The 23,860-nt window shown below is 33.9% G+C and overlaps 2 protein-coding genes and 1 pseudogene across 3 annotated transcripts; 1 reads left to right on the forward strand and 2 right to left on the reverse strand.

The window, feature by feature from the left end:
* Window positions 1-2,888: 2,888 nt before the first annotated feature.
* Window positions 2,889-4,308, reverse strand: LOC112509168 (annotated as a pseudogene).
* A 1,527-nt stretch (window positions 4,309-5,835) lies between these two features.
* LOC112509533 (MADS-box protein SVP-like) lies at window positions 5,836-17,420 on the forward strand. Of its 2 annotated transcripts, none has more exons than XM_025114535.1 (9): window positions 5,836-5,868; window positions 6,057-6,260; window positions 7,709-7,787; window positions 16,101-16,162; window positions 16,262-16,361; window positions 16,465-16,506; window positions 16,771-16,818; window positions 16,918-17,063; window positions 17,195-17,420. In XM_025114535.1, exons 2-9 carry the CDS (start codon window positions 6,073-6,075, stop codon window positions 17,211-17,213), a joined length of 684 nt encoding a protein of 227 aa, XP_024970303.1. In that variant the 5' UTR covers window positions 5,836-5,868; window positions 6,057-6,072; the 3' UTR covers window positions 17,214-17,420. The 2 variants fall into 2 exon arrangements, with proteins under 2 accessions (XP_024970303.1, XP_024970302.1); XM_025114534.1 differs by lacking the exon at window positions 5,836-5,868 and adding an exon at window positions 5,902-5,942.
* An 830-nt stretch (window positions 17,421-18,250) lies between these two features.
* Window positions 18,251-19,662, reverse strand: LOC112509169 (protein RKD4-like). The gene is made up of 4 exons (XM_025114026.1): window positions 19,556-19,662; window positions 19,394-19,467; window positions 18,743-19,242; window positions 18,251-18,610 (listed from the first exon to the last, which is right to left on the reverse strand). The coding sequence occupies exons 1-4, from the start codon at window positions 19,660-19,662 to the stop codon at window positions 18,251-18,253; spliced, it is 1,041 nt and encodes a 346-aa protein (XP_024969794.1).
* Between the last annotated feature and the right edge of the window lie 4,198 nt (window positions 19,663-23,860).

Below are 23,860 nucleotides of genomic sequence, written 5' to 3' on the forward strand. Positions count from 1 at the left end.
CCCCAAAACCCTTTCCCCCTCTTTTTTCCCCCCCAAAACCCTTTCCCCTCTAAAATTTTCTATCTTCCTCAAAACACTTACCCAAATTATTTTCCCACTCCAAAGATTATTGTTTTCTTCTCCAATCTCCAGGTATCATCTTATTCTCCTTGTTTTGTTCCTAATGGTTTCACTTTTCTTCTCCAAATATCATGGTCTTCTCCAGGTATTTTTCCTCTCCAAATATCATCGTCTTCTCCAGGTATTTTTCCTCTCCTATCAGGCTATCCCATGAAGTTCATGCTGGCTACTGATGTATCGTTGCTCATTTGATAAAACACTTTTGCCTGTATAAGATGTGGAGTTTGACCATGAAAAAAGGTAGTACCAAGTATTAGATATAAGATACTAGGAGGCATTATTGGTCCAGAGATAGATATGTTTGCATTCAGTTACGTAAGAAATATAATATTTTATTAGAAGTAGGTCACGTAAACAACCTTCTTGTTGATCCAAATTGCAGGGATTACTCTGGAATCCTGAAAATTACAAATAACTCGTTAATAGGAATTTTCAGCTATTTATGTTTTCCTTCRGTTGGAAATGAATGGATTCGACTTGAATATTTTCATGTCCTGGAAATGATGAATTTATGCTGGACAAGAAGTCAAAAAATCAGGTTTGATCGATTTGGGGAGTTGGTGAAACAAGCACACAACTGCAGAAGCCTAGGGATATCCAAGTACTAAACTAACTTATGCCACATTAATTCTACCCCAATTAAACACTAGATTTAACCCTGACCACTTGTCTCAAGGAACAAACAATCAGATTCCTGCACGTTTTGCTAGAGCATACTTTTGTTGACAAATAACGATGTCAACTAAACAAACGTACAGCTTATGTTTATTGTGATAGAGGTTGTTGATGAATATTCATCATAACCTTAATTATAGTATCGGCAAATGGTTCTTAAAGCAAATCACTCTAGTTAATTGCGTGAATGTGGAATTTTGTGGATCCACTACAACTATTAGTATCTGAACAAAATGAGTTGTCATTGGTTGGAACAGACATTTGTGTTCTATTGCTTTATAAGTTCTAACTGATTGAGGGGGAAAGGGACTCAGCGAGATGATGTTTTTAATTTTTTTTTTCTTCCATTGGTATTATTGTCAATTTGAGAATTCACTTTTTTCTTTTTCTAACTAAAACAGGTAAGAGCCTTTGCTATATTGCAATGTGATTAAATCAAAAATTTATTCAAAACATTAAATAAGGGGTATCTGGGGTCTTTGGATTTACTATGAAGGTAGATTAACCAATTTTTTTTCATCTTTGATAACCTTTGTGGTAGATGAACAACAGTAAATTCAGATGATTAACCAGACCCGATTCAACATTACTAGACTGTTTGGAAGCTCTTTTTACAGGCTTTTCAATGTAACTTTTGAAGTAATAGTTGCCTTTTAGGTATCTATATTATTTAATCAACACCTCCAGCCATCTACTCTCGCCATTGCTTCCGATGCTTTAAGCTCCCCTACAAACATGCTAACTACATGGGTCAGATGGCTGCAGCTATGAACAAACTCTCCACCCTTGAAAGTTTCGTGATATAGGTATGTTCTCAATTTCTTTTATGGGCTAATATACACAATGATTCATGATGATATAACTTACATGTATAGAATATATATATATATATGTGTGTGTGTATGTGTATTTTTTATGTGTGTATATCCATATATGTTCCTTGCATAGTGGGTCCATAGGATGAGAACCTTTCCTTACCATTGATAACATATTAACGATGTCAATGGGAAATGCCGTAAAACACTACGTAACAAGGTTCAAAACAAATTGTTCTATAGTATTGTTCTGTTTCTGTTTGGTATACAATAGTATTATTCTTAAACATGTTAGACATTGTTTTTTGTAGATCCATATACCTCCAAAAAGAACTCAAGCGTTTAATTTAGCGAAGGCGTCGGTCTTGGGGCGGACTACGGCACACCTAGAGGGTGATTCGGTAGAGATATCGTTAGAGGCTACACCTTCCGTCTTTGGACTCACCAACTACACCGGCGTCATCAAAGACGAGTATACCTATTAATGAGCCACTTGCTCTAAATATACGTATCAATTGTCGCCGCATCCAACTTGCCGAGCGTGACGAGAAGATTCGCTTGTTAAAAGAGGGACAACATGAGGCAAAAAAGGAAGCTGTCGAGCAAAGAAAGATGATACAATCGTTGATGACTATGYTGGATGCTAGTGATTCAAACTCTAACACAACAACCCCGACCTCTCACGCTTTAGGTTAAGTTTTTAATTTTGTGTTATTGAACTTGTTACTTACTTTTAGACTTACTGAGGAAAAAATTATCTTTCAATGATTGAACTTATTAATTTTGTTCGGTTATAAAAGTTGTTTGTATAAAACATTTGGTTGTTTGTTTGCTTGTTTGAGATTCATTTGTAGAAAGTGTGCATGAAAAAAAAAATTGCATCATGGTACACAAAAATCTTAGGCAACAATTAAACAATATAAATGTTGCCTAAAAGAAATATTATATTATGTTAATTACAGTTCAAAGGCAACATATATAAATAGAGTATGTTGTCTAAGTTGATATCTTAGGCAACATATTCAGATAGAGTATGTTGTCTAAGCTGATATCTAAGGCAACATATGAAGATAGAGTATGTTGTTTAAGATGATACTGGACGCAACATATGTTTTTTACTTAGGCAACATAACCTTTTGTGTGTTGCCTAAGAAGCTCACTTAGGCAACATATTCTGTTTGCATATGTTGTCTTGGTTCTTATGCAACATTGAGAAGGCAACACAGCTTAGGCAACATGGGTTTGTTGCCTAAGCCTTACGCAACATATAAACCCCTCTTAGGCAACATTTTTCATTTGTTGCCTAAGTGACATTTTGAGATAGTGATTGACCGTAGGTACTGATCGATTTTGCTGAGGCTGTGAGTGATCATCGCGGCTTCCGCGACCTCGTTCTGACCCGCGGCCTCGTCCACTCTTACTTGGCTCTGAATTTCGAGTGGTAGATTCCGCCTTGTGGAACATTAATTTGTTCTGATCATTGGCAGGTTCATCTTCGCAGATGCGCTCCTCACACGCTTTTAATCGTCCAACAACATCTTTGAATCCGACAGTCTTGAGGTCAAGAATTTGTTCAATCGATGCCACTATGTGTATAAATCTTCTCGGTAAACTGGTGAGGAATTTCTTGACAAGTTTCTTTTCGTCAAGTTTCTCCAAGGGAAGAGGATTTTGACGCGATCCTGATAAGTGACTAGGGATGGCAAAAAAACCCGAAACCGACGGTGAAAACCGAAAACCGAAACTTTCGGGCCGGGTTCGGGGACATTTTATCGGGGACGGGACGGGGATCGGGGACGAATTCGGGGATTTTAACGGGGACGGGGACGGGGACGGTGATCACCGGCCCGGCCCGGCCCGATATGTATATATATATATATATATATCTTTAAAAAAAGTAACATTAAAATTTTTAAAAAAAAATTATCCACTTTACCTCAACAACCCAAATAAAGCTCACGAAAAGTCTAGTTTATTTGTCAAAAACCATGATTTTAGTTGTATGATGTTCGAATTTTTGTTTAGTTTTATATTGTAATCTAATACATTGTTTGTAATTGGTTCAATTATGTTTGAGACATTTAAACTTAGATCTTTAAAAAAATTGTAATTTACTTTTAATTGTGAAAATTAACATATTGTAATTTTTTTTCATATCGGTTTCGGGTTCGATTATAACCAACGATGAAAAAGAGAATTTTTACCCTTAACGGGTTCCCCAACGGGGATCGGGGAAACCGCGGGGACCCGATGGGGATCCCCGATAAGATCCCCGACGGGGATCGGGACGGTTACGGGGACGGTTTTAGCTATCGGTTTCGGGGACGGGGATACCAATACCCGGCCCGAACCCGGCCCATTGCCATTCCTATAAGTGACTTGCGTATTCGTCAATAGTGCCCGTCTCCTTCATCTTCAAGTTATCGAACTCGGTAATTAGGGTTTGTAGACGAGTCTCCCTTACTCTGTCTGCCCCAAGATGTCGGGTTTTAATGGCTTCCCAGATTTCTTTTGCCGTATCCATCGTACCTACTTGTAAGATAAGGTCTTCGAGAATTGCCTGGAAAATAACGACGATGGCAATATTGTTTCTGTTTGGGTCATTCGCTCCTGGATCAACAACATCCCAGACTTGATGTACGTTTAAGATCACCTTCATGCGAATTGCCGACACCGTATAGTTTGTAGTATTCAACATCGGAACACGGAACGAGAAGGATGACCCTCCCTTTGTCCCGCCTGTTTCCGCCATGATTGGTGTCTCCCATGTCCTTCACGATTACGATGTCCTTCCGTTTTCGTGATCGTCGTGGCTCTGATACCAATTATTGAAAGCAATCGACAGAAACGTAAAAGAAGAACACAATAGAATGCAGGAATATCTCTTATTATAACAAAGAAAATAACTCAAACTCTGTTACAATTGTTCCCTCTCTCGATACCATAAACTCGATATCTAGACATCTATATATACTAGACGCATGTATGTAGATAACCACAAAACTAGGACTTTGAGTTCTATTATAATACCAACTTGTATTAATAGATAATGATTATCCTAACACTTTATTGTGCAAGGCTTATCTCGAATCCCCTTAATCCCGGAAATTACTAACAGCCATGCCATGAGGAATGGTAAATTAGATGCATGAGTCAATTAATTATAAGTTTTTATCCCCCAAAAACACCTACAATACAATTTAGGGTTTCCAAATGGTACAACATCTTGAGTTTTTTTATGGATTCTAAAGAGAGATAGTGGAGGGGAGCATGAACAGTACAAGAAGACAGAAGACAGGTGTCATAATGCTTGGGCATGGTTCATATTCTTTAGAAAATTTGTATGAAAATTAAAGAGAAAAAAAGCATCTTTGTATGTAACTTTCTAAAACAAAAAGAGACCAAGAGGGAAATTCAAAGTGAATAAAGATGCCTGTCCGTACGATAGGGCACTGCAAAACATATATTTGCACTGTGAAATCCAAGCAAGGCAGCGAAACCTGTACGGCCGCACTGCAAAACATATATTTGCACTGTGAAATCCAAGCAAAGCAGCAAAACCTGTACGGCCACATTTGACTTGGGACGTTTACCAGAGAGTTTTGCATCACGTTAGTACTTCATATCCTATGCTTGCTTGCCTAGAAAAATCGACCTCCCACATCCCTTGTTTTGTTTTTCTCTTGTACCAATATATCCCGAGAACGACACCGTGTAAATAACATTAATTTTTAACACAAAATTTTGGGGTCTTGAACGTGCCTCTTTCACAAAGACTCAGTACACCATACTTTGATGCTATTGGTGGTGGGTGCATGGTGGTCCTGATGGTATCGATCTTCATGATCACAAAGCACAAACACCAATATCCGGTAAAAGGTAAACTTAAAGAAAGGCTAGCCAATAGCCTATGTTTCTCGACCCCCTTTAAAGTTTTGTTTAATATATAGTCATGTTTGTTTGCTTATTTATATTATATCTTAAAAACCACTTTTTCTATTTAGGGGCAATATATCCTTTGATTATTAAGAGAGTTTCTATATATTCATGTTAACTTAAAATTGATCAGAGGATGATTTCTATAAAATTAGTTTAAGGTAAAACGTACAAGAAACAAAACGTACAAGAAACAAGGAAAATGAGCACTAATTTAGAAAGGAGAGACTACATAATTATATACTATTACTACTCCACTCGTTAAGGATTTGAATATATGCCTTTTCTTTTCTTCTTTTAGTATTTTTCTTCTTTTAACAAGGTGCATGCTTTCTGCTTTTGACATTACTGTATGCTATCTAGGGCTAATCTATTAGTTCTTCATTCTCCAAAAGGGTTTCTCTTATACTCCTGATTTCAATCTAGATTTGTTTTCCAATTTTGGGTAACTAATGAAATGGTTTTATGGTATATTATTTGTGTTTCTTAATTAAGTTTCTGATTTTGAAGGGTGCTGTATAACTAGATGAGGATGGTGAGACAGAAAACTCAGATCAGAAAGATAGAAAACTTAGCAGCAAGGCAGGTGACCTTCTCAAAGAGGAGAAGAGGGCTTTTTAAGAAAGCTCAAGAGTTGTCTACCCTTTGCGACGTGGATATCGCACTCATCGTTTTCTCTGCCACTGGAAAGCTCTTTCAGTATCCCTCCTCAAGGTCTCTCTAGCCTCTCTCTCTCTCTATATATATACATATATATACACAGACACACCCTTATGGATTACCCAGTCGTTAGCGTATCGTTTTAGCAATATGCAGATCTAGCAACTAATCCTTATCAGTTTTCTTCGTTTGTTGTCTGTTTCGAGAACTATTAAATGGAATATCATCTTTGGTGCTCTCTCTACCCCATATATGATTCTTTTGAGAAACTTAGAAACATGAGATATGGGCATGCAATTATATCAAGCTCTGAACACTGTAGATGACTACCATTAGCTGTTTCTCAAAGAGCAGGTATTATTTCTAATCAAATTAAAGTAAGATAAAAAAAAGGACAGATTGAGAGATATTACCAAGTCATGACATTATTACTGAGAACGTTCAAAAGCACTGGTAGCTGGAAAAGTGCTTTGGTCAGGTATACAGTTGCTATATAAGAGATTAGATCTCGATCTTCAGGTACATTTGTGTGTGTGCATATGTGACATATGAGCGATTCACTTGTTCTTGTAGATCTATAATACATGAAGTCTCTTGGGCAATGTTTCAACTCTCATTTTAAGTAGAAACTTTCATCAGTTTTGGATCTTTATCACTGTTAAGTTTTAATGTATTTTTTCAAGATTATGTATGTTGAAGTTAGGGTTTCAGCTACTAATTAAGATCATGGGCCTATTTAATTTATCTGTGGTTAGTTGTTTGTAGATATTATAGAGAAAAAGAAATACAAAGTTGTCACAATATTGATGAAACATAACCGTAGTCCTCGCATGAACAATAAAGAGATCAAGGGTAGGAAAGTCTAGATCTTTAAGCATCAATTAATCAGAGTATAAGTAGTTTTAACAATTAGTATAGTAATTTTCATTACATAATTTCCTGAATCTATCAATGTTGTGTCTTTTCTCCATAGTTACGTTGATGCCGGTATGCTAATCATCCACCATTGATATTGACACCCATAGATCTAGAATCTTCATTTTCTAAATCAACTTATTGCTTAATTATAATCAGCAGAAAACAATCTACTATATCAAGTAACCAGATTTGTACTATGAGAAACTATCCTAGGTTCTAATATATAAGTCAACAAGTTTGGATCTCTTCTTTGTTCTACAATCATGGATTTAAATTACAGACAATTAATTTATCTTCAACCTGTCCTTATAAATTCATAGCTGGATATATATATATATATATATATATATATATGTTAGTATTCATCTAATTAAGCATCTTCCATGATTAATTTAATTATATTGTTTGATAATCTGATGAAATCTGAGCATATGGTATTTCTATGTTATGATCAAACTCATTAATAAATCAGTTGATCAGTTTGGTGCTTATATATATGACATCAAGTTACTATTAGATTGTGCAAGTATATCATCTAGTAAGATATCTGACTTATTCATGCCTCCCTATTTTTTGAATTAAAGTATGAATCAAGTGCTAGAAAGGCATAGGCTGCAATCCCAGAACGTTGGAGAACTGCGACAACCATCTAGGGAGATGCAGGTATGCATTTCTTGAATGGTCATTTTATGCATTATTCACTATTCTAGACTGTTGGTAACAATGACTGGAAAAACATCCAAAAGTATGCTAGCTAGTATAGAAAATAAAAATACAGCTAAAATAGTAGTTGGGGTTTTTTCCTTGATCAGCTTTCTCAACAAGTTGCTTATTCCTAACTTATGTTTAATCCTAACGACCTAGCGAGGTTATTCTTTGTTGCTTGGCCGGCCCTTCCCTATACTCCCGGTAACTGTCACCACAAAAAACTAGCGAATCTCCAGGGGTGGGTGCTTAATGAGTCAGATGATTGAAATCCTAGCTATAATGGTTTTTTTAAACCATAAATTTTATTGAAACTGAAAGGCTAAAATACTATATATACCAACACAGTCGTATAAAATACCCAACCCACAAGACAACACCAATGGACTAAATAAAATACCCGGCAACTGAGAACTGTTACCCCAACTGGCCCGGACCACTAAACCTCAACATCACCTGAAAAAAGAACTAAAACCCTCACCTAGCTAGATAAAAATTGATACACACACACCTGGTAATTCAGGAAGGATTTTAGGGAGCTGAGGATCCTGATTTTTTCATGTCCAATCTTCTAGCAGCTTCGAGTTTGGAGAGATCTTCGTCCATTTCTTTTTTGTTTAGATTGCAATATAAACGACTGATATCCAAGCATCAGAGCAACACTCAAGATTATCAATTTAGTTCCCATCTTGCAACTTGCAAGCCAGGAGAGTGCCCCTAGTAAGATTGCCAAAACTTTCCTGGAGCAACCAAACCCTAAAGAGAAATAGCATAAATCATCATCAATAAAATCCTATACTTGAATTCCATGCCCAAATCCATGAATCTGAATCCAACTATACACAGCAGAAGTCAAAATAATTTCGATATCAAGGATAAACTAGATACACATGCATAGTGGTTAAGTCTAGACAATGGTGATCGTATTAAACATCTTTCCTGCAAGTTTCTGACCAGATCAACATTCTCTTCTTTGGACTCAAAGAAGGTCTAAGTGTAATATATATGACTTGTACACAATTCGACTACATTGACCATTAATTACCTATAAAACAGGAAGACAGACATATCAATAAGTGAACTAAAACTGTTCACAACATACAATTTACTAAACTATGTACAACGTTTAATACAAAAGCATAATGTTAAACAGGCTCCACTAACATAACTGTGTGTGATAATCACCACAGTTGGCCATTGACCCCCCTCCCACCAGCCATCCTAGTCCTAGATTCTGTCCTACGAATCTCCAGGAGATCCTTAACCAAGCTGGTGAATGGCCTGATGGATTTGGCAGGACTCGTGGATTTAGAAAACAATTCGTTCACAAAATGAATGTTTTCCAGGTAGATATTGTTCAACATATTTTTTACCCGTGAAATTAATATATGATCAGATTTAGCTATTCGACTAGTAACTAGACCCTAAATTTCCTGCATATATTTGAAAGTTAAATGCTAGGTTTTGGCATTAAAAAGAATTGAAATCATATCTGGAGAAAAGATTCTACCTCTGCAGATGAACAGTTTTCTACACAGATAATCGAAATTAAACTGTAATTTTATACCAATACTGAAATCATATCAGAAAAGAGAAGGTTCTACAAATAATAGTTATGAATTTTGAAATTTAAACAGTAAATATCTAAATTCTACATGAGTTAATTGTTCGAATTTTAAACCCTAAATATCGAAATAAGAACTCATAATAGGGCACAAAATATACATTATAATACCAGAAGTCTACGTATTCGATACAATTTACAATAATGGAAATTAGACCCTGTTAAGATGTAATCAATATATCAATTTTAGGACTTAAAAACTCAAAAAATTGAAATCATCTTACGGAAAAAATCCACTTTATTGTTTCTTGATGTCAAAGATCTCAAATACACATTACAAAATTCTTGATAGGCCTGTTCTTATCCTATGGATTTGGGCGAAACTGATCCAATCCAATAACATTGGATAACCAATGCAATTCAATCCAATGGATTATTTGATTTGATCCATTCTAGCAAATGGATATTGCTATTGGTTAGTTGTAGGTGTGTTTGAGGTGTGACTCCACCATGCCCGCATGCAAACAACACAACATATGAGGGTTGGACATTTTCCTAAACCGCGTTACATTTTGTAGCATTACAAAGTATGGTGCCGTGCAATGCGTTTTTGCTGGTTGTATCTAATGCAACTTGCATCAAGATCCATACAATAGAAATTCATAATTCATACAATTAAAAGTTGCAAAGTTGCAATAAAAAGTTATAATTTTTAAAATAAAAATTGTTATAACCAATTACACATAATAGCAAGTTACATGACAAAAGTAGTGGGAAGAAGTGGCGTCGACCTAGGAATTTCTTTAACCATGTGCATCCTTATTGTGGGTATAAGGCCCACGAAATCACGGTTTGACATGGGGAGAAATTCAGTGAAATTTGACTTACGAAAAAAATCAATTTTGTCGATTTATGGAATAAGATACAATTTTTTACAAATGAAAATGATATTGATCCTTCCAATAAATATATGTTGCCTTGAAAATGAGATAAAAATGACATATTTAAGATAAGTTAACATTGGGAAAAAAAATAGATCATGAAAATCTAATAATAAAATCAAAATGAGAGAAAAATTAACAAAATTTTTTATTGACATAGTGGTATAATGCTTATAATTGTATTTGGGGTTGTGAGTTCATTCATTTTAACTATGTCTAAAGGCTCTGGCCCAACCTTGTAGTCTAAAAAAAAAAAAATTAAAATTAACAATGGGTGGGACGATTTGATTACCATCTTATATACTGATACTGAAGGTTACAGGTTCAAGTCTTTCAAATGAAAATTTATGTTAATTTCTGTCATAAATTTTGTTTCAAAGTCTTTTGACATCGGTGCACTTTTTAGACAGCTAATTTTTTTTTTCTATTGATAATCGAGTGAGTGTGTGCACGAGAGCTCACTCAACTCCTAATAGATCCGCCCCTGGTGGGAAGTGACGAGAGAAATAATCTTGAATCGACAAGTGTAGTTGTATTATACTTGTATTATTTATGCTTAGGGTTTAAACTTGAAATGATAAGTAACGGGAGAAGGAACCTGGAGTCAAGAAGGCAATAGTCGTGGTGGCCATATGTTGTGTTTCACGATTGTGTTCGAGAAAGACTAAAGGCATATTGATGTCCTAGATATTGTACCTGTACAATACTAAGTGGTAACTCATGCAAGGATATCAACACTATCGACTTTCAAATAATAAAATGGTAAGACCAAATATCATATTCCACAAAGATATCTTAAGTTACAAGATCTCTAGATGAAAGACTAACTTCATATGGTAGATTTGAAGAAATTGTTTTGGTTGATGTTAACAGCTATTGCTGATTAACTTCATATAAAAAGAAGCAAGGGTGTAAGTTTCAGATGAGATAAAATCACAATTTTTCAGTAGACAATTGTTGCAGCAATTGCTACAACTCAATGCTTCTAAAATAATAGTTTTTACCACCAACTTTGAGGATACCCTCTCGAGGCTTTACAAAACATAATAACACTACCATTTAGGTCTCCATATCTCTATGCAAAACAGAAACTTTAGGTAAAACATATTTTGTTTCCTTAAACTACATGCATGTAACAACAAATCTCTTTGTTTAAAGTGACTCTTTCAAGTCTACTTCCCGATTCATTCAAATTAATGTATTCTAGGTGACTTGTTTATAAGTCTAGTACACTTTAACACTTTTCCAAGTGATTAAATTGTCAAGAAGTATCTTGTTTTCTCTATAAACTCAAATGAGATGGTAGAACATCATTATTGAGCAATACCCAAAACCACAAATGATGGATAACACTCCATACTCAAAACGTTACCGAAAACATGGATAATACTCAATACCTAAAACAACACCTTTGGGTGATGCGGGATACTAATTTTTATTGATCATGGTGAAACACAAAGTCATTCATCAATGTTATCAAGTAGCACCCTAGGGTCACCGTCACGGTCCCGGTATCAAACTTCTCTCAAGTTTCCACGATAATACTTAAGGTTCCAAAGCCCAACGTTACATGAGTTCATCTACGTAATACCCCCGACCTTAGTCTTTACTTACACACCAAAAAGTTACACCTACAAGCCAATGGTCCTAGGGTTCGACTCCATACGAGTTCATCAGGCAAGTCTGTTGGGATAAGTCCTCTAATGGAAGTAGAGTCTTGTTTTCATGCCTACCATGTTACCTAAACTTACAATAATACAACGCCGTATTCTTCGAAGATTGTGAATAAGACGATATTTCCAAAATAACCCTGATGACTTAATGTCAACTCTACTATGCCAATGCCTCAAAACAAAGGTCCCCCTGCACGACTCCTGATGAGTTCATTACCGAAATATCTAGGGTCTCAGAGTCCGAATCAACAAGAGGTCACTTCCACAATACCCATGGTTTCGGAGTCTGATCCCATATGAGCTCTCTCTACAATACCATAAATCCCATAGTTTAACTCTACACGGATTCCTCTCTGCTGTACCTACGATCTCAGATACCAACTCATAAGAGTTCCTCTCCACAATACCAAGACGACCACGTAGCTTACTCTAGCATTGGTCTCCAAATGGGAACATCAAAAACCTCACTTAGCAAAAAAGGCTGACTCACATGCCTATGGATCCAATGCATTACAATCTAAATTATACGAATTCAACTGATGACCAAGACACTCAAAACATATAATTTTCAAATAAAGATGAAATAAATGTAAATCATGCCTAAACTTAATATTGAGCAATTTAAACTGGATAAATGTCCCCAAAAGTAAAATGGCCGAGATCAAGCCAATAACTCCACACTTGTTTGATTACTCAAATAAAAGTCAACATAAGTAATAAGAACGTATGTAACCTATGTTTATACAAACACATGCTCCAAAAAATATGATCAACTTAAAAACCCATCGTTGGTTAAGACAAGTCTTTTCCAAATGAAATCATACATTTTACATTTCCAAAATGTCTCATAAACACAATAATATACATTTTTTTCAAACGGTTTAAAGAACCAAATGCACTAAAAGTATATTAATCATCAAACAATTACAATTTATACAATAAATTATTAAAAGAACATACTATTATGATTTTTATTTATCAAAATGTCCAAAAACCCCAAATATAAGCATTTTACAAATTTTTTTAAAATCAAATGTATCAAAGATACAAAATTCATCAAATAAACAACTCATCTGATAAATATCAAGTAAAACAATTCAAGATTCAAAATGAACATTTTTGGCGTGTACAAAGTTTTCACAAAATTTACTTGAACTCACCTTGGTAGTTTAAGTTAAACCTAGATTTCAAAACCCAAACTCTAGCTTCCATTGATAAAGATTCCACCATCTTCAAGTCATTTCCAACAAGGATCTAGAGTTTCCAAACCAACCATTTCTTCATGTTTGGAAATAAACCACAAATGAGTGTAAGCTTTACATCTACAAAGAATCTCAAAGTAGAGCTTAAAAGGTTCAAGAAACTTACCACTTCAAAAACTTGAGATCTCTAAACTAGAACTCTTCCCTGGAGTTCTTCCAAATCCTCAATCCAAACTTCCAAACACAAACCTTAAAAATAAGACCTTTAAAATGTCCAGACACAGTCTTGCGACCTGCCTGCGACTTAGGTCGTCCGTGTCACTTGAGGTTCTTATTACAATTTATGTTGCGACCTAAATTGTGTGGCAGGTCACATGAAGAGACTCAATTTTGTGTGAGAGTTATCTTTTTTTTTTCTCGGTTTGATCCTCAAACACCATAAAAAGATTATTAAATAAAAACTTCATAAACTTACCAATTTAAACGCCAAATGACCATGAATTGATCCCAAATGGAATACGCAAAATCGCGGGTGTTACATGTGAGTGCCAAAAGTAATACTTAAATTGAAAGAACTTGGAAGAGATACAAAATTAAAACTACTGGAATATGAAACTTAACTAATCTCAAGTTTAGCCCTAACATCTATATCTACAGTAGGAGAAAGGGGGAAGAGAGCACTTCAGAAAATCTTGGCACAAAGTTAAGCCAAAAAGTCAAACTAAAAAGTAGATAAGACATGCTATCAAGATAGAAGTTGTACAAAAACTTGCAAATCTGCAAAAGGCCTTGAAAATGTGAGATTCATCTCATCAAAAGTTGTTTTTAGTACCCCTCCCCTTTATTTCCATGTTTTATGCTTTGTTCTCCAAGTAGTTTGTCCAATATTGTAACACAAATACAACACACACAACTTGCCTAAAAGATGAAATCAACACTTCATATCTTCATTACAAATTAATTACAACCTTAGCTCCATAAAATAAGAAAGAGAAACTAAAATAATAAAATATTCGAATTTTAGTAAGATAACTAAAAGTGAAGAAATGAGTGTTCAAACATCGTAGAAAACAATGCATATCACATATAATCAAAATTGCAGCTTTCCATGGAGTCTGGGAAGTTGGGTTTTATTACTGTAATTATTGGGCCATATATTATACTGAGTTGTTCATATAGGCAGTACGACACGCTACACCCATTCAATTCAGCCTATTAGGAAGCGGGTATGGACCACCATTCTTGTAAAAATGAATGGATCATTATAAATAATTGGCAGGTTGGACCGTTGATATTTTTAGAATTAATTAGATGTTAAATATTACTAATATTTTGTTACGTTTTAATTAAAAAACTTTAGAAGCCTACCCAACGGGCTTTGTGCTCAACTCCTCCTACTGGTTCCAATCATCTCCCAAATTATTCCATATTAAATATGTCATATGGTACGTTTCAATTATTGATTTTGAAATATTTGGTAGTGAGATGTTTGGTTATTGAATGAAAAGGACTTTCAAGGTTGATAAATCCTTAAAGAGGAAATGTCCATACTTCATAATTTAATTTAGCGAAACTATCTTTTTTATAAATTGTGTATATTGTTATGTTGTTATGTTTTATTTTAAGTTGGAAAAAATATGTACTTTGAATATATAATTTTACGTAAATATGATTTCATAAAATTTTTGTTTTTATTAAACGTGAAAAAAATAGGTTCATTAACCTCGTGGACGAGCCCGACTCGTTTATGAGGCCGATATAGGTAAGTTATCAAGCCCCAGAAACGTTGAAAAAAATAGATTAGGTATGGTCCTATCGATGCCCAACCAAACCGTAAATTGATCCCTTCTATTATACGTATATAATTATAAATAACAATTTGAATATGTTCTTATATGTGATTATTTATTAAAAGATTTATATATATGTATAATTAAAAAAAATTGTGGTGTGATGTGGATTGAACTGCCATGTGCAAGTCAAAATCGAGCAAAACGCACCGCATAGTGTAGTAATTTGTAATACAAACTACAAACTGTACTGTAAAAATTTTAAACCACACATGTTGGTGCATTACGGTGTGGATTATGGGGTATTCTAAACACCCTTAGTTTTTTGTATTTGATCGAATTGAATTCATCCAATATTCTGAACTAAAACTTAACCAATTATCCATACAAGATTCGACAGCTATTGCGGCCCCTGCTTTACTTCTTCATGCAGAACTCCAGGTTCCTATCTTTAGAGATAAACAAGGGCGTGAACTTTTTGTACTTCGTATGTCTACGTTTTTTGAAACATCATGCTTTTCTCTGAGGTCTGAAGAGAGTTGATTTCACTTAAAACACAACACATAAACATACATCTATGTAGATTGAAGACATGACTAATTTAAAGCATAAATTAAATTATAAGGAAAAAAATTAGTACACCAAAATACCCAATACAAATATTACATAAAATATATCATTTCATCCTTGTATTTGATGGTAATTAACTGAATTTGATCGGTTCGGTTTTAATGGATTTTGATATCCAATCATGGTCCGATCCAATTTTTAGATATTAAATTTTTTAGATTCAATCTAATCCAATCTAACTGCAATATAGATTTCCACTTTTTGTTTAATCTGTTGTAATTTGTAATTGGACCCAAAACTTAAAAACCTGAATGCCCACATGCATAATCAGACCAAATTTTGAAAACAGAAGAGAGATGTATATGCATTGTTTTCTGTTTATATTGCAACATGGTAAGCACATATGCAAATATTAATATAAGAATTGTACTTAAGGTGGAAATAAACTTGGCTCTCATGCAATGTTGCTACTTTTGTTCTTATTCACATGATGGTTAAATTTCTACAAGTTTATGAATGTTCATTTCTTAGACAGAAAGTAGAAAGTCTGCCATGTTGAGCAAAGAACTTGCAGAAAAATCCATAGAATTGAGGTACAAAATGCTGCTTTTTCCCCTTGTTCTTCCATTAATTCTGAATGTGTGAAAGTTTGAGTTGATTTATTAAAAACAGTGTATGCTCACTTATGACAGGCAAATGAAAGGAGAAGATCTTCAGGGACTTGACCTCCAAGGGCTAGACAAGCTAGAGGCTGTGATTGAATCTGGATTGGTTGAAGTAGTTAAAACAAAGGTAAGGTGTCTATACATGTTGGCATCCTGTTTAGATTAGCAGCTGGTTCGTTGTTATCATTGGGATTTCTACATTTCCTTGTTTGAATGTGCTCGATTTTCAGGGCGAAAGAATGTTGAAAGAGATCAGCACTCTAAAGAAAAAGGTCATGGAGCTAAACCTTTATGTCATTCCAATTTAAAGTTTCATTTACATATATTTTTGAAGGATCACATACATATACGGTGATCACCGGAACTTAATTTGAATATTGTTCAATACAGCATACTTGAGTAGAGAATGGAAAAAACACTGCAGTTGTAACTGATAAAAGTATCAACAAATTGTCTTGAAGTTTAAGTGATAATTTGAAAATATGTTAAGCCAAATCTATCCGAACTGAATAGTTTTAACCAAAAACGATATTCAGGAAGCTCAACTGCTGGAAGAGAATGCATTCTTGAAACGACAGTTGGCAGTAAGAGCACTCAAATTCTCCCGACTATCTTTCTTGGGATTTTTCTTTTTTTTAATCCATTGCAGAATTAACAAATGTTTGATCAATCTTATGTGTTAGATGATGGACACATCTATTGGCCAAATGGGTATACATGATCAATGCTGCGATCACCATTCGTTGGAGCTAACAATTAGCAGCCTGAGCTCTAGAGATCCTCCTCATAACTACAACATCAGCAGCTCAGATACATGCCTTAAACTTGGGTAAGAAAACCAAGCTGCTATTAACACTTTTGTTTCTACTATAAGTTTTGGAAAAGAAAATCCATGATGTATGGAACCATCTTTCTCCTTGTTCTAAATCTAAAAATTAAAAACTCTGAACCCCATTTCAGGCAACCTTTCTCTAACTGAATCAAAGAGGTGAAATTAGATGATATTCAAGTATATCTAATGGCAAAGTTCAATCATGTAACACAAATTATCAGCTGATATTTGTTTTTAAATAAACCTTTGTATATTCAAGTCTGGAATTCATGTTGTGGATTTTGTTGAAGCAACACATTCTTGTATGTTAAATAGCTAATATTGTTCTCTGCTTTTAGAGCCAAGTATGAAGTATTGTACCTCTATAATAACAGGTTTAATGGGGGAGTTGTTTGTTTCATGCACTTTCTCTCAATAGGGAGAACATGATCTTAAAATTAAGCACGAAAATTATATAAATAGGTTGGCAGATAAATTCAAACGATTAATTGGTATGAACTTTAAGGAGACAATTACAATTCTCATGTATATAAATTATAAAACTTCAAACTGAATACAATTAGTGTATTTTCTGTACACAATAATATAAGTTATATATAATAGGTAATAAACAAAAACCAACGAAATTATAGCAGCAACATAATCAACTTAGCTTCATTATTTCTTTGCATATTACAGCAAAGATTGATGTTTTTTATATTTCAAAATTAAGAATGCAGCTAAATTGGTGTGTTTCATGTTCCAACTCGTAATTATGTGCTTTCTGGAACTTTTGCTATTAACTTTGTGACTTGATAGTTTAGATAGAAAATAAAGATATAAGATTTATGATGATTGTAATGTGCTGCGAAAGTGACTAAAGAGCATCTGCAACCAATTAATGGTTCATAACCATCATTATCCCAAATAGATATAGATTAGCCTCATGATATGGCTAGAAGCCATGGATCCTGTACTTTAAGTTGTTTCACTTAATAGCCATGCAAAAGACAATAGAGTACAGTAACATTCGTCTCATTTTTGTCTTTGCCTAAGCCTTAATGTATACACGAATACTAATTACAAACAGCTGCTTGTATTTGTGCATAAAGTCCACATGGCAACACAAAAACATCCAAATTTTGGATAGATATGTGTTCCCATTGTGAGTTAAAGTCCACAATTTCAAGAAAATACCGTCTTAATTAAAAGATATTGTCGCTCGAAGAAGGAAAGCAGTCAGAAAACAATATAGACTTCATCTCTTCTTGTTCTTCATAATGACCTGAATCATCATCTAAGAGCCCATAACCAGCGGGATTAATGCTGCAATTAGTAGTGGGACATGAAGACAATGATTGCCGTTGAGCAGTTGCTGATATCAAAGTGGACGTTCTTCTTCTCTTGTAGTTGGCCTTGAAGCAGGCTTGTCTCAGTCTTTTGGTATTATGTTCAAGCTGCAAATCTGGGATCTCCTCCATCATTCTTCTCTCTTTCTCCAGTATCATTACTGCTTCCCTCAACTTCTCTTCTTCTCTTTCTCCTGTATCTTTACCCAATTCCTGCTGTGCCATTTCATTTCATGTGCCATGTAAATTAATCATTTCAAACTAAAAATATGATATTGAACAGTGTAAAGAATCTGCCATTTATACTAAACACTTCAAATTAAAATATTAGAAAGAATGGAATGTGACCTGGACATTGTTGATGAGAGTTTGAAGACTCATAAGTTTGCGATGTGGCCAACGACGAATGCCTAATTCCCTACAACGTTTCTTCAACAGCGTCAATCCAACATTGAGCTCCTTCGCAGCTTGTGTTATTGGCATGTAGAAATATTGTGATATTGTTTCCCTACTTAACATTATCTTGGAGGTATAACTAGAACCACTACCATTGCCATTGTGATCGACTCTCTCTTTCTCCGATTCTTTTGGATTCCTTATAACCGCCACCTCCATCTCTAACTCCAGCATCTCCTCCACCTTCATAGCTTCGTTATCATTCATCATCTTATTCTTCATAATCTTTCCAGAATTTTCCTCGTCCGTAGAAGTTATCATAAGGGGTTGGTTTTGATCAGAAAACCCACATGAGTTCACCATGGGCGTCTCTTGATTCTGGTTACTGATCAACTCATTGTTGATTCCAAAGACATTCACCAAATCATCTCCAAGAGCACAAGTCACAGGATCTACAAATAACATAAATAAGAGGATCGAACAAGAAGAAATGTGAGCTCTATGGAAGAATGATACAACCTGGGAGAAAATTGTGTTGGCTTGGTACAATGTCTAAGGATGCATAGAATGGATCCTTCGAGATAATGTCCATCAAAGAAAAACCTTCAAATCCATTCTGATGCTGGTCTAGTGGGATGGGCAGCAAATCATAACCGTTGCATCCTACCTCTGGAAACCTACTCCAAGTACATACAAAAGATCAACAAAAAACAAAGAGAAGGCAGCAAAAAGATTCTTCATTCTTCAGAAATTCATTAATTTTACCCAAAATCAAGAGGAGGCATTTGGTGTGGAAAGGAAAACACATCTTCTTCTTCAGCAGAATTTACTTCATGGACTGACCAACTTCTCATAGAATTTCGACTTTCCATGCTTACTTAGTTTCAGGGTCTTTTTCCATTCAATCTGCATGGAAGGTTAGACGTTGGAGGAAGGGGAAAAGAGTTAGAAAAAAGAATATATAGGAATTGCAGAAGACTATTGTAGGTAGAAAGTGTAATTATGGTTACTTAATGCTGAGTTTATTCATGTTTATATATTTTTAATGCTCATTTGTTGATAATAATGTGAAAGTAATTAATTAATAAGTAATGACTGCTCGCCGTCCCATTGATTCAACCGCCATAGCTTATTATTCATGCATGCTTAATTTTATATGATGTATATGTAATACTAATATCATCATACCATGTATATTCACCTCTTATATCTACAGTAAATTAAATTTTATTCCATTTAAGTACTTCAATTACTTCTATTGATGGTTAATCAATCAAATATTGAAATTACATGGGCATGCATTTTATAGAGTAAACAATATGTTATTATATATGCGTGTACGTAAACAGCCATGTAATATACATACATACTCAAATATATATATATATATATATATATATATTATATATACACACTCATGGCAGTGTGCTCCATCATCATTATGATCATGCCCTCGTGTGAGAGGAGGGTGCATGATTCTTCGTGAAGATATATCTTCTTGATATCGGGACTCGGTGCTAATCAAAATCACCAGTTGTTAATTATGACACTATAGAAAAGGAGCAAAGTTTGAGACCTTACCTAATTAAGGGAGTTAAAACTTAAAAGTGTACAATTATAAGGTTAAGTTTGGCAAAGTAGTTAATAAGTTATGTGTTTTTATATTACATAAATATTAGTTGTGTATCTGTGTAATACAGAGTGAGCCGTGATTTAACGATTTTGAAATTTCATTGGTTTTATTAGAAAAAATTTAAGATGATATAAGTTACACTTGATCTTTATATATTAATACAATTTAGATAAATAAAAGTTATGGTTCCAACTACAGTCTATCAATGAAAAAAACTGTATGACGGTTTAAAATCCAATATATTTAAAATCCAACATATTTAAACGACTACACAAATGTGTTCGATTTACACCAAGAGCAAATAATCAAGAAATCGAGAGCGAGACCGAGAGATCTAGAGCAATTGAACGAGAGATGAATGGAAGACTTTAATAACTCATGGTGAATATCATTTTGAATCTCACATTTTGGGGGATGTGGAGAAGACATAGGGGTATGAGATGGTGAAAACATGAGTGAAAGGTGTCAAAAGTATATTGGGAACATGAAAGAAAAAATAATAATGTGAATTGGTAACTTGTACCATATGTTATTTTAATTGTAGATTAAGATCAGATGTTCAATCTGATTGAATGTGCCAAATCGAAGAAACAAAGAAAAATGATCGAGGCACTTATCGGGAGCATTCTTTGGTTTACATGGAACGCAAGAAATGATGTGATCTTCAATAACAAAAGGTTCTCGTGGAAAGCAGTGATGGTGGAATCTCAAGCTATGCTTTTTTACTTGGATTAAATTTAGACCAAAATGTAATATTGATTGGTCTAAATGGGGATGTAATCCGTTAACTTTATTTCAACTCTTATGTATCTTTTCTAGCACCTTGCTAGTTTTATTATTGCTTTTTAGGGTGTTAGGAGGGGGTGATGCCCGAGCCGATTTTATTTTTTTTGTAGATTAAGAGATTTTAAGACCGAATGCATAAAGTAGATGTACTTAATGCATTATGAGTTGTTTTTAAGACTTTTAAGACTTTGTGCATAAATATATAGTACTTTGTGCATTAAAAAATATATTTAAGACTTTTGGTAAATCTGGTTTATAAGGTAGTATAGATTGTTATATGTGTTATGATAAATTAAATATATTGAATAATAATTAAAAAAAATAACATGAAAATAATTGATGTGCTTAATAATTATTACAAATAATTAATAAACAAATAGTATAAATGTATAATTAAAATTAACTAGTAATTGAATTTCAATTTATATTAATAAATATTTATTTATAATTAATATTAATAAATATTATAATTAAAAAAAATGACAATAAACTATCAAAACGTTACTAGTTTTTAAAGTAGTTTATGTGTACCATCACCATGTTCCCATAATATTTAAATTATAAAGGGCTCTTATTGTTTAATAGGTAAAATATTAGAGGGTGAAAAGAGCAAGTATAGATCACACTGATGAAAAGATAACGTACTAATTGTAACGAAGAACTGAAGTATTAAATAGTTGAGAGGAGTTACAATTATTTGAAAAAATCATGAAACCAAATTTTTTTTTTTATTAAACGTGGAAAATCTTGTGCATTATCTGTATATTTATGACCAAATTAGTGGTAAGAAATCATTAATTACTATCAAAGATAAGTTACATTTTTACAATTTTAAGTTTTCGATTTTCAAAGTTAACTGATATAGTATTTCAAACTTAATTTCTAATAGCATCTTCAACAGTTATGTTAAAATTAAGGGTGAGCAGCGGAACCAGGTACCCGGCTATAGAACCGGAACCGCCGGTTCCAGAACCGGAACCGATAAGAGTGGTTCCGGTTCCGGTTCCTAAAATACGAAACCGATTGAGAATGGTTCCGGTTCCAGTTCTCAATTTTTCGGAACCGTTACCCGCCGGGTACCCGGTATTTTTCAATAAAAAAATTAATTATTATTTTTTAATACCAAATTTGTATTAGGTTTACATCTTAAAAGCACGTCGTCATCTTCAATCTTCATCTAAATTCTTCATATAAAATGATTCATATTTTTTCAAATTGTGTGTTCACTTGGATTCATAGTATGTAATCGTTAAATTTTGAACAATTACCATTATAGTATGTAATCGTTAAACTTTGAACATTTTCTATTAGTCTATTATGGTTTGTAATCGTTAATCAATATTTGTAACCATTATTCTGTATAATTTGTATTCTTACTTATTTATTTAGTGTTTTGGCAATGTTTTATTTTTTATTTCTAAATAACAATTTTTTAATATTTTAGGAAGCGGGTACCCGGAACCGGAACCGGTTCCCGCGGTTCCGGTTCCGGTTCCAAAAATTTAAGAACCGCTCTAACCGGTTCCGGTTCCAATATCTGAAGAACCGCCGGTTCCGGTTCCGGTTCCGATTCCTGTCAAAAAGGGCGGGTACCCGCCTATGCTCACCCCTAGTTAAAATAGAGATTTCGAAGATTTAAGGTATAATTTTGTTTCTACAACTATGTTATAACATATGTTAAAATAGAGAAAATAATTGAAAGAACAAAAGGTAAAAATCTTCTAATTTGAAATTATTTCTACAACTTCATATTCAAGAGATATAAATAATATTTAATTCTTTCTCACCAATATAGAAACATTGAAATTAAGTATTTAGGAATTAACGATAATATCTTATTAGATGTATTGAATATTTTAATAGTTTGATAATAAAATTGCTAAAAATATAGATGTATTTTTTTTAAAGATATTAACGTTTGATACTTTATTTCAAAAAAATATAGTTTAATGGATTCTAACGTAAACGAACATTATATATGTGTCATTTTGATCCATCCATGTATTATATTTTTATTATGTTACTCGTGTGTATATTAAAAGACTTTTGTATGTTACTCTTGTTTTTTAGCGGAACAAAAAAATTTAACTAAAACACACAAAACATATAAGAAAAAACAAAAAATTTTGCATAAGGCGTAAATGAAACAACACAAAATAAACCAAAATCTAAACAAAACGGACCTACACAAATAAGTGCAACAAGACTAAGAAATCGAGCCCAACAGAGAACACAATCAAAAGAAACCATCAAAAAAATAGAACGAGCACTCTAGAACGAGATTCAACCAAGTCTTAAACGTAAAAAAGGAGGAGTTAACCATAGAAACCTTGGCCCCTGCACCAATCCGACCAACAGACTCCAAAACCTTTAGCATCGCTTGGAGATCCAATTGAAAGAGAGAAGTTGCAGTTGAAGAAAGCGACTAATTTGTTGATTGCAAAAGCAAAAATGAAATGATGGCCATGATGAATATACTCATAGAAGTCAGAAATTGACGACAAAGATAAACTTTAAGAAATCTCCAGATCCCCAGATCAGTTCAAGCAGCTTCATTTAAACATTAAGGAAAGCTCTTACATTTAAACATTTGGTATAATCATGCATTTGGCATCTATGTAGGTACGAGTTTAAAAGAAAGTTCTTACATT

The sequence above is a fragment of the Cynara cardunculus genome (genome assembly GCF_001531365.2).
Source record: "Cynara cardunculus var. scolymus isolate 2C chromosome LG 3, CcrdV1, whole genome shotgun sequence".
Classification (NCBI taxonomy): domain Eukaryota; kingdom Viridiplantae; phylum Streptophyta; class Magnoliopsida; order Asterales; family Asteraceae; genus Cynara; species Cynara cardunculus.